Genomic DNA, 9,438 nt, shown 5'->3' on the forward strand with positions numbered 1-9,438 from the left:
AGACAAAAAAATCCTAATATTCTGGTCTGGGATACGATTACGCACTAAAACAAAGACTCATATCGATGGTATTAATTTTTTCAATACACATGAATCTTGATATCAAAGTTAAAATTACATGTTTAACGAATACGAGTCCCTTCCACTGAGTCCAACACATTTTATTCATAATTCTAATTTCTAAATATGTGCTTTTTTTAAAAAAAAAAAAAAAGGGAAATATAACATCAAAACCAAAAAAAATAAAAGTAAAATCACTATCAACACTCTTTGGGAGAGAAAAAGAAAAGCACGATGCATGCTTTAATTTATTTAGAATTTTAAAACATATATTGTTATTATTCTTCGTTTCAGCTACGTGTAACATATACGCAATATTTTGCACGTCATTTTTACATTGACGAACGATGTGTAAATAACCTAATTAATCCGCATCTAGTGAAAGAAAATATTAATCACCTTCACCAAAAAACTCCATGGATGAGAATTATACTTTCAAGGTATCCAACTTCAATTAACATATTTCTTTAAGCTATCGCCTCATAGGTTTTATCATTTCCATTTCCAAAACCTTTGTACCTCTTGCCTTTTATATATGCCAACAAACTATGCTCATTTTGTGTATGTTAAGTGAAAATCACATTGTTATATGGTTTGGGCTTCAACTTCGGATTGTGATCCGAAAAATCTGTTTCATGGATCCTGACTGCTTGGCTCTTTCTTTCCTTTCGGGTTCTGTCACTGCTTTGCATGCTTAACACTTGATTATAGGGATCTTCACTATCGCACCATCATTCCTTTATGCAAATTCTCCTACATACACACCATAGTTGTCATGAATCTAGAGGTGTACATGATTGTGCTTCACCCTGACCATATAAAACAACACCGCAGGGCTGTAGATGCGCATGTTTAATGAGAACCATGAAATTTGATATTTTAGCTAAAATTGGAAATTAACTGAATTCAAGTAAAATATATAAAAATAATGATAATGATAATAACAAATGGCAACAAAAGCACATCTAATTCTCAGAATAAACTACGATTATCACAGCCATGCTCAGATAAGCTCTGATATCACCACTAAAACCTCACCTGTCCATTCATTTCGGATTCATCACAAAACACTTGTCATCACTTTCTCAAGCGATAGTTTTCAATCAAGCACGTGGCTTTCTTCAATTAAAATTTCCCCATTTTCTCATTCTTTAAACCCCATATTTGTTTAGGCTGAGGGTGTTTTCAAGTGTAAGAGGAAGGTAAATGACATTGGTTATCAGAGAGAGGAGGCACAAGCAAGCTTTAAGGCTTTCCTTACCAAAACCTACAATTCCATCGTCATCATCATCATCATCATCATCTGATATCACACACAAAGCCCACATGCCAGCATTGTTGCCATCTCCATCTTCCCATGTAGACACTTCTCCAGGCATCATCAAGAACCTTTTAGACCTTGAGAAGCTAGTGGTACTTGGCCATGGCAACGGTGGCACAGTCTATAAAGTTTATCACAAGAAGAACAAGTCCTTTTACGCGTTGAAAGTTCTACACTTTAATCAGAATGCCATTGGCATACGTCAACCCGCTACACTAGAGGCTGAGATTCTCAAACGTGTAGATTCCCCATATATAGTAAGGTGCCATGCAGTTTTTGACAATGGTACATGCGGTGAAACTGATAATGGAGGTGGCCTTAGCTTTGTTATGGAATACATGAAAGGAGGGTCCTTGCATGATGTGTTGAGGGAACACCGTAGGTTGCCAGAAGACGTGATATCTGTGTTGGCTAAACGTGTGTTGGAAGGACTCAACTATTTGCATGGCATGCATATTGTGCATAGAGATATTAAACCCTCAAACTTGCTTGTGAATGACAAGGGGGAGGTGAAGATTGCAGATTTTGGAGTGAGTCACGTGGTGGAAGGAAGGTTTGACAGAAATGACTCAAATGCGGGCACGTGTGCCTACATGAGCCCTGAAAGGGTTGATCCAGAGAGATGGGGTGGTGAAAATGCTGATGAGTTTGCAGGTGATGTGTGGTCAATGGGAGTGGTGATGTTGGAATGTCTTTTGGGTTATTTTCCTTTGATCGGTCCTGGGCAAAGACCAGATTGGGCAACTTTGATGTGTGCAATTTGCTTTGGTGAAAAGCTGGACATGCCAAAGAAAGCATCACTCGAGTTCCAAAATTTTGTAGAGAGGTGTCTTGAGAAGGATTGGAGAAAGAGAGCAACAGTGTTAGAGCTTCTTCACCACCCTTTTGTGAGAAGAAACTGTTGCTGTTCCAGTAAAGGGCTTGGCGATTATGTTCTTTGGCGTGAAGTTCATTAGATTTTGATTTTATCTTTGTCAGGTTTTATAACTTAATTTTAACTTTTAACTTGGTCTTCGGCTTTTATAATTTCAGAACATGAAAGAAATTTTGGGTTGGATTTTAGAAGAAGCAAGGGATAATTTTTTCCGCTTCAAGTTAGAAATTTGAATGTCAATAATTTTGAAAACTTACTACGCGTTGATGGCAGGCAAAATCTGGGAACTACTGCAGCAAAGGAACAATGCTAAGGGATTTTAATGGGGCATTCCGAAGTTCCAATTGCTTGATGCTGTATGTGGAAGACAACAAATGTGTTCTCATAAAATACCTGCTCCATGTTCTTGCTAGGTGATGAATTTGAAGAAATAGCTGGCGTTCAAAGTTAAGGATTAAGTATTATAATGACTGAAAAACTAGACACCAAATATTAACATTTTCAAAGATTTGTATTGAATATCGAATGTGTTAACTGAAACTATTAAAGACACATCAGTCAAACCATAATTAAAAAAACGTTAAAATGTTAAGACACCAAAAAGAAACTATTAAAAAAAATGCATTTAATATGTTACAAATTCAAAATATATTTATACTTTCTTTTGTAAGCAATTAAATATCAACTTGAATATTATTTTGTTCCTTATAACATCTGCATATAATAACAGATAGATATGAACAACTCGCCTCCCTCCCAAATATAATAATAATAATTTCAGCAATTTTTTGAGGCGAGATTAAACAAATATCGCTAAATTATTTTCAATCATAAAACATTTGTACAGACCTTTATTCAAAATGAACTCGAGTGGGAAGCCAACAAACATGTTGAACCAAGAGCCAATGGTAAATGGTAAACAGTTACTCAAGTCATGGGCAAAGAGGTCACCGACTAATAACTTGAATGACTTCGTTAACCCATCTTTTTTTTTTTCTTTTCCGAATCCAACATGCTGACATTGTTTTTATAATAATTTTCCCTACATTAAAATACCTTCAGTTTTGAAACATTCAACTAAAACTAATCTTTGATCCCTCACAACTAAAGCAACAATACCACATATATTAAACTACAATGTGACTGAAAATCTAGCATGAAAGGAACCTTTGTTTGCAATCATCAAGCTCCTCCATAACTAAATATCACCCGAAGGTATAGTGCAACAGCTGAGTTTTCTGCCAGAGGAAAAGAAATGTAGCATAGTAGTTCTTATCGGCTGATAATCACTTCACAATAAATAGAGGCACGGTGCTTTGCGGTGACACTTCCAACTATTTTGGTGGAGTCAAACTCCAATTCTTTGAAATTTCTGTGGGCCTATAGAGATGACCACCTGAAAACAATGCTCAAGTATGTCACTCCTCCAATGCAAATGTAAAGAACAGATATTTTTGTTTCCTGTCTAAGACAGGAAAAGAAAACCAATGCTCGACAAGATAAACCATAATATGAGGACCATAAAAAGCGCTATAATCAACTACATATTATTATACTTACGTCAAAGAAATCAGAAATAGGAAAATAGGACCAGCAGGGCAGTGCAAAATGAAATGTTATCATAAACATGCAGCCCAAACTTGAAATTTTTTCTCACATGGATTTTTGGTAAGAACAGATGAGTTTTAAGTAAATATCACAGCACATGTAGACAATCTGTAATCCATTGTTACTTTCTCTGAAGAGAAAAGTAATGCCTAGAGATCTAGTGGCTCGACCAAACTGATATTTGCATCCATTTGCTCAACATTTAGAAGGATTTCATTCTATTAGTTGCAACACCATGAAGTCAAGCATCAATTAACATGAAATATCAACTAAGATTTAGGGTCTCAAGTTTTAATCAATGGAAACCAACAATTATCGTAAAAATGTCAAAAATAATCTAAGAAACTCAAGACATATCCAAGATAACATAACAAGATCATTCAGCGATTAATATCCGAACCACCTCGACGTGATACAAGGTGGATCCGCGAACGAGGTCCTTCAAACTTCCAGTTATCTTCATCCAAGGATTTAACCTCCTTATCAAGTCCAGCCATGAGGTCAGATTTCAAAACTGCAAAACAAGAAAGCAGAACATTCCATTCCTTATGTATAAGTACAGGAAGAATAAACAATATGATGCATTATAATTTGGCTCCAAAACTTCGACGTGATTAGATGTTCCGCTCTACTTAAACCAAAGATTCATCTATACCCTTCATAGTTTTGGAAAACACGACATAGTGCGTTTAAGGCTACTTATTAGTTCAAACCCGACAAACCCCAAAGAGAACATAAAGAAGTAATCAATCCATAGTAAACATAAAATCTATTAACTGAGAAAAATAATTGAGAGAAAACTCAGGAATCACAGTAAGTGCAATACTAAATACTCTTGTTATTCACAAAATTAAACTTGAAAGGAAATTACCATAACAATTGCGGAAGGAAGGAAGGAAGTAAAGTGGTGAATAAGGAAACTGAAATTACAGAATCTTAAAATAAAATGGTCAAAAAGAGACCTTTCGATGAATTTCACCCTAATAGTTAATAATAGAGTACCTTATTCATACCAATTGTGAAATGATCACATGAAATTTCAAGATTTTATGAAGATCACAGCAAATTAACGAGAAAGGAAGCAATTGAATGAACCCCACCTAGCATGGCCTCGTCCTTACGCTCTTGCGTCGAGATGTGATCAGAAAAATGGATATCGTCAGCGGAAACAGCCGCATTGCTGCCGCCGCCGCCGCCGCCGACAACCGCCGTCGTCGACATCGATGAATTAGCTGGTGACGAACTATTCATCGTTCTCCCAAATTTGATTTCTTAGATTTTCGCCTGTTAGACCAGAATCACCCCGTGTCCGTGTCTACGAGATCCTTAATTTTAAATTTAAACACCTTTTCGTCTTGTTACAAATTTTTTTACCCTAACTCTAAATTTTGTAAATGTTGATTATTTTATTTTTAATAATTTTGTAAAATTAAAAGTTTAGACCAAAAAAATCATAAAATTAAAAGTTAACGTAAATAATAATGAAAAAGAAAAATAAATTTCATTTGTATGGAACTTACTTCAATATATCTCAGACTCAGATTTACATCTATTATAATTTATAATATATCTTTTTTTATTAAAAATATATTTTTATTGTATTTGTACCAATTAAGAAATATATTTTTAAGTATTTATGTTAGAATTATATTTATTATAATTTTTAAAATTTTATGACAAGAATAAAATAATACAATTTTGTTACTTAGATTTAAAATTTTATTATTATTCTTTTAATTTTATTTAAATTAATTATTGATTTAATTATCATTTTATAAATTTTATTATTATTATTATTTATTGTATATTTAAATTTTTCATTTTTTATTTTAATTAAAATCATGTTTTTAATAAATTAATAGGATAATAATATTTATTATCTTATTTAATGTAATTATATTTAAAATTAGTTTTATAATAAATTTTTGTCACAAATTAATAAAAAATATTTATTATTTTTAAAATATTTTTTGATATATGAAAAATATTTTTAAATTAATATTAAATATGTTAATTTAAGATAATGTATGGAATTATAACCTCGTCTTTCATATCGCTTAGTTTTTCTATACTCTCATTAAATAAATATGATTTTTGATTTGATATTATATTTACATATAAATAATTTTGATTTCTTTTGTTTTTCTTTTCCCGTTTGTCTTCCTAAATAAATTAAAAGGTTTGTGCTTTATTTTAAATATTGCATTAAACAAATTTTTTCTTCTATTTTTAGTGGTTACATTTTTATATTTTAAACTTATCATAACATAAAATCGTACATATTTGAATAAAAGTAATAAATTGTAAAGTTATTTAAATTTCAAATGTTAATTTTTTTACCACTACTCATTATTTTTAACGTATTTAAATCTTAATTATATTTAATATTTCAGATTAAATCTAATAACAATTGTTTTAAAATAGTCAAGGTTACAAATAATGAGAATTTAATTTGATAAGTGACTTATGATAATTGTTCTCAATACATCATTCTTGAAATATGAAATATCATAGTTATAAGATAATTAAAAATAAATAATTTGATAAAAAAATTACTTAGGACTAATGGTTATTATTGTTACATAACACTTTTGAATAAATATTTTTTTTTATTACGTTACTCTAAGTTGTCTAAAAATAAGACAACAACTAAGAGAGTTTATGGAAAAATTGTTAAAACTGCATAAAACTATCATAAAGGTTTATGTACAAATAACAGGTAAACCTTTTATGGATTATATTCGAAGAAATAAAGAGGGATGATTTTATATCAACAGCAAAAGTTCAAGTCCACTGAATTGTTGATAGTATTATACTTTAATAAAAAATTAGTAGCTAAGATTATTCTCAAATAAAAATACAGTATTTAAGATTTAATTTTATTTTCTTAATCATTTTAATTTAATAACTTTTATCTGTATTAATTAATCTATTAATAAAATATAACTCATTTATAATTATCAAGTTAAGATTGATCTAAACCAACTCATTATGCATATACGATTCATCATGCCGTGTGTTACCCCTTTCATAGCTTAAACTAAAATACTTTTGTTTATTTGTGCATCTAATTGTTAGCTACAATAACAATGATAAATAATGTTTCACACCCTATAAATGCGCATGGAGAACCACAAGAGGATACCAAATGATTTTTAATTTCTTTTTACTTTTATTTTCTTCTTAGTCTTCTCTTGAGAGCAAATTTAAAAATAGGACCAATAATGCTCCTTTGATATTTATTTTTCAAGTTAAGCCTTACAACTTCATTATAAAATACATTTACATCAAGCTCTTGAAAAGCACCCATCCATCCAGAGGCATAGTAGAAACAAGAGCAGCAACAAAATCACTTATAGGAATTAGAATTTCTTCAATCCTTCGTTATTACACATATTGCAAGTATAAGAATATGTTAAATTATATTAAATGCAAAAATATCACTTTCTAAAAAATGACAAATATAATAACTTGGACATAGGAAGTGGAGAATAACTCACATCAAATAGTAAATTAATATTTAATATCATTAAAAATTATTATTTACAAAAAAGAATAATAAATTATCAATAATCATATTTTTAAAGACTCAAAAAATAACATTTGTCCTATTTTTTTCAGGTTAAATTTACAGTACCATGAGTATTGAGAGAGTTTAGTACCTTATCTCATGTGAAACAATCATAACTAATTTTATATTGGCATATAATGAAATCAATGATTTAATTAAAAACAAATTAATACGCTCTTATCTTTAAGGTATTAAAGAAATTATAACTGTTAATCTAAAAATAATATAAAATATCTTTTTAAGTTTATAAATACTACAACAAGCACTTTTTTTTATCGTAATACTTATTATATCCATTATTTTCTTTGTACTAGTAGTTAATGAGTATTTATTATTTAAAATAAGATACTTATTATAATACTCATAAATTTAAGAATATATTTTATACTATTTATAAATTAACAGTTATAATTCATTTAATATTTTAAAAATTAAAAGATATTAATATTTTTTAATTAAATCACTAAATTTTATTATTTATTAACATAAAATTAAAAATAACAATTATTTTATATGCAAAAGAAAATATCAAATTCTCACCTTACAAAGAGTACGATAAATTTTGTCTTAAAATAATTCCTAAATACAAAATAAAGTGAAGAAAAAGTGAAATTAAAAAAAGTTACATATAATTGATTTATGATTTGTGTAACATTTATATTTGCACAAAAATAATAATTTCACATTCTAAAAATAAGATATAAATTAAATGGAGAAAATTAATAAATGACATGATAAAAAAAAATAATAAAAACTATAATTAAAAACAAAAAAAATTGTGTGTACAAATACAAGTTTTATTATTTATAAACTATTGTATTCTCCATGTTCACGAGCTTGGTTAGACCGAGTGCTACTTGGGAAAGCGGGGCCCACCTTCTTTTATTTATTATTACCCTATGGGCGGAGTAATATGGACCTTTGGCTACTTTGTTAGTAACTTCGACACTTCCACTGTAACGTATTATTTACACACACAAAAATATATTATATTGTGATTTGGATGTAAGAAAGAAATAGAATAAAAGTTGATAAAATATAAAAATATAAAAAAAATATTAAATAAAAATTAAATATAAAAAATAGAACGTAAAAGTATTATTATTTACTTTTTAACTTTATTCGTTTATGTCATCGTCAAGTTATAATTTCCAATAAATGTATCAAAAGTGGTGGTGGGTATGGGATGAAACCGGTGTTTTAGAAGAAAACAAAAGGCAGCGATATAAAATTTGCCAAATGAAAAGTGGTCATGAGAGGAATTTTTTTATTGTCAACCAATTCCATTGAAGAATTAGTAAGCTTACTCGTTAAGCAAATTAGCCAAGCATTAGTTCAACTTCTACCCCACCACCAACCACTGTACTAAAAAAGCAAGTGAAAAAAATTTATCTATATGTTTCACAGAAAAAAAAACTGTGTGTGTTGCATTATTGTTATGTTTTGCCACGTGACTTCATGGACATAATGAATAATATAATTCTGTATAAATGAAAAATAAATCTATTCGTATAAAATATAATAGAGCATATTATTATTTTTTTCACCTCAAAGAACAAAGTAACGTAACATATTAAATATGAGTTGACATTAAGACTTTAAAATATAAAATAACAGTAAAAATAGAACAATGAATTGATTAACTTTTGTAAAACTAAAAATCAAATATTTTTAAATAAAAAATGAAAGACTAAAATATTTAACCTATACAATCTAGATAGTTAACTAAATAATTTGTTTATTTTCTTTCGCGTCTTTAACCATTTGTTGGCCGTAACCCAAATATTAAAACATTGCGTGAATGGTGACAATGACGCATGCTATTCACAAATGCATGGAAAATTTTCTATAATATTTCATCGGGACACGTAATATATTAGAAGTTGTCAATTTCTTTATCCATACATTTGAGTCATCATATTTAATAGTCAATAATAGCACAGAAAGCAACTATTTCATGAAATGAATTTATATGAATTTTTATATTAAATGAGTTTATATCGT

General features: G+C 29.2%; 2 protein-coding genes across 2 annotated transcripts; one reads left to right on the plus strand and one right to left on the minus strand.

The window, feature by feature from the left end:
- The first annotated feature begins 1,266 nt into the window (after positions 1-1,266).
- On the plus strand, positions 1,267-2,337 carry LOC113870462 (mitogen-activated protein kinase kinase 10). The gene has a single exon (XM_027507053.1). The coding sequence runs from the start codon at positions 1,267-1,269 to the stop codon at positions 2,335-2,337; it is 1,071 nt and encodes a 356-aa protein (XP_027362854.1).
- An 825-nt stretch (positions 2,338-3,162) lies between these two features.
- LOC113869827 (protein SAMBA) lies at positions 3,163-5,159 on the minus strand. The gene is made up of 5 exons (XM_027506320.1): positions 4,964-5,159; positions 4,264-4,377; positions 3,572-3,651; positions 3,503-3,537; positions 3,163-3,418 (listed from the first exon to the last, which is right to left on the minus strand). The coding sequence occupies exons 1-3, from the start codon at positions 5,112-5,114 to the stop codon at positions 3,590-3,592; spliced, it is 327 nt and encodes a 108-aa protein (XP_027362121.1). The 5' UTR covers positions 5,115-5,159; the 3' UTR covers positions 3,163-3,418; positions 3,503-3,537; positions 3,572-3,589.
- Positions 5,160-9,438: the final 4,279 nt, after the last annotated feature.

This window comes from Abrus precatorius, unplaced genomic scaffold (genome assembly GCF_003935025.1).
Source record: "Abrus precatorius isolate BTA unplaced genomic scaffold, Abrus_2018 Scaffold6, whole genome shotgun sequence".
NCBI lineage: Eukaryota > Viridiplantae > Streptophyta > Magnoliopsida > Fabales > Fabaceae > Abrus > Abrus precatorius.

Coding starts and splice junctions, on each gene's coding strand:
- LOC113870462 (XM_027507053.1), top strand. CDS start 1,267: ATGACATTGGTTATCAGAGAGAGGAGGCACAAGCAAGCTTTAAGGCTT.
- LOC113869827 (XM_027506320.1), bottom strand. CDS start 5,114: ATGAATAGTTCGTCACCAGCTAATTCATCGATGTCGACGACGGCGGTT. Junction 4,378..4,963: donor TAAGGACGAGGCCATGCTAG/GTGGGGTTCATT, acceptor CTTGTTTTGCAG/TTTTGAAATCTGACCTCATG. Junction 3,652..4,263: donor CCTTGTATCACGTCGAGGTG/GTTCGGATATTA, acceptor CATTGTTTTCAG/GTGGTCATCTCTATAGGCCC.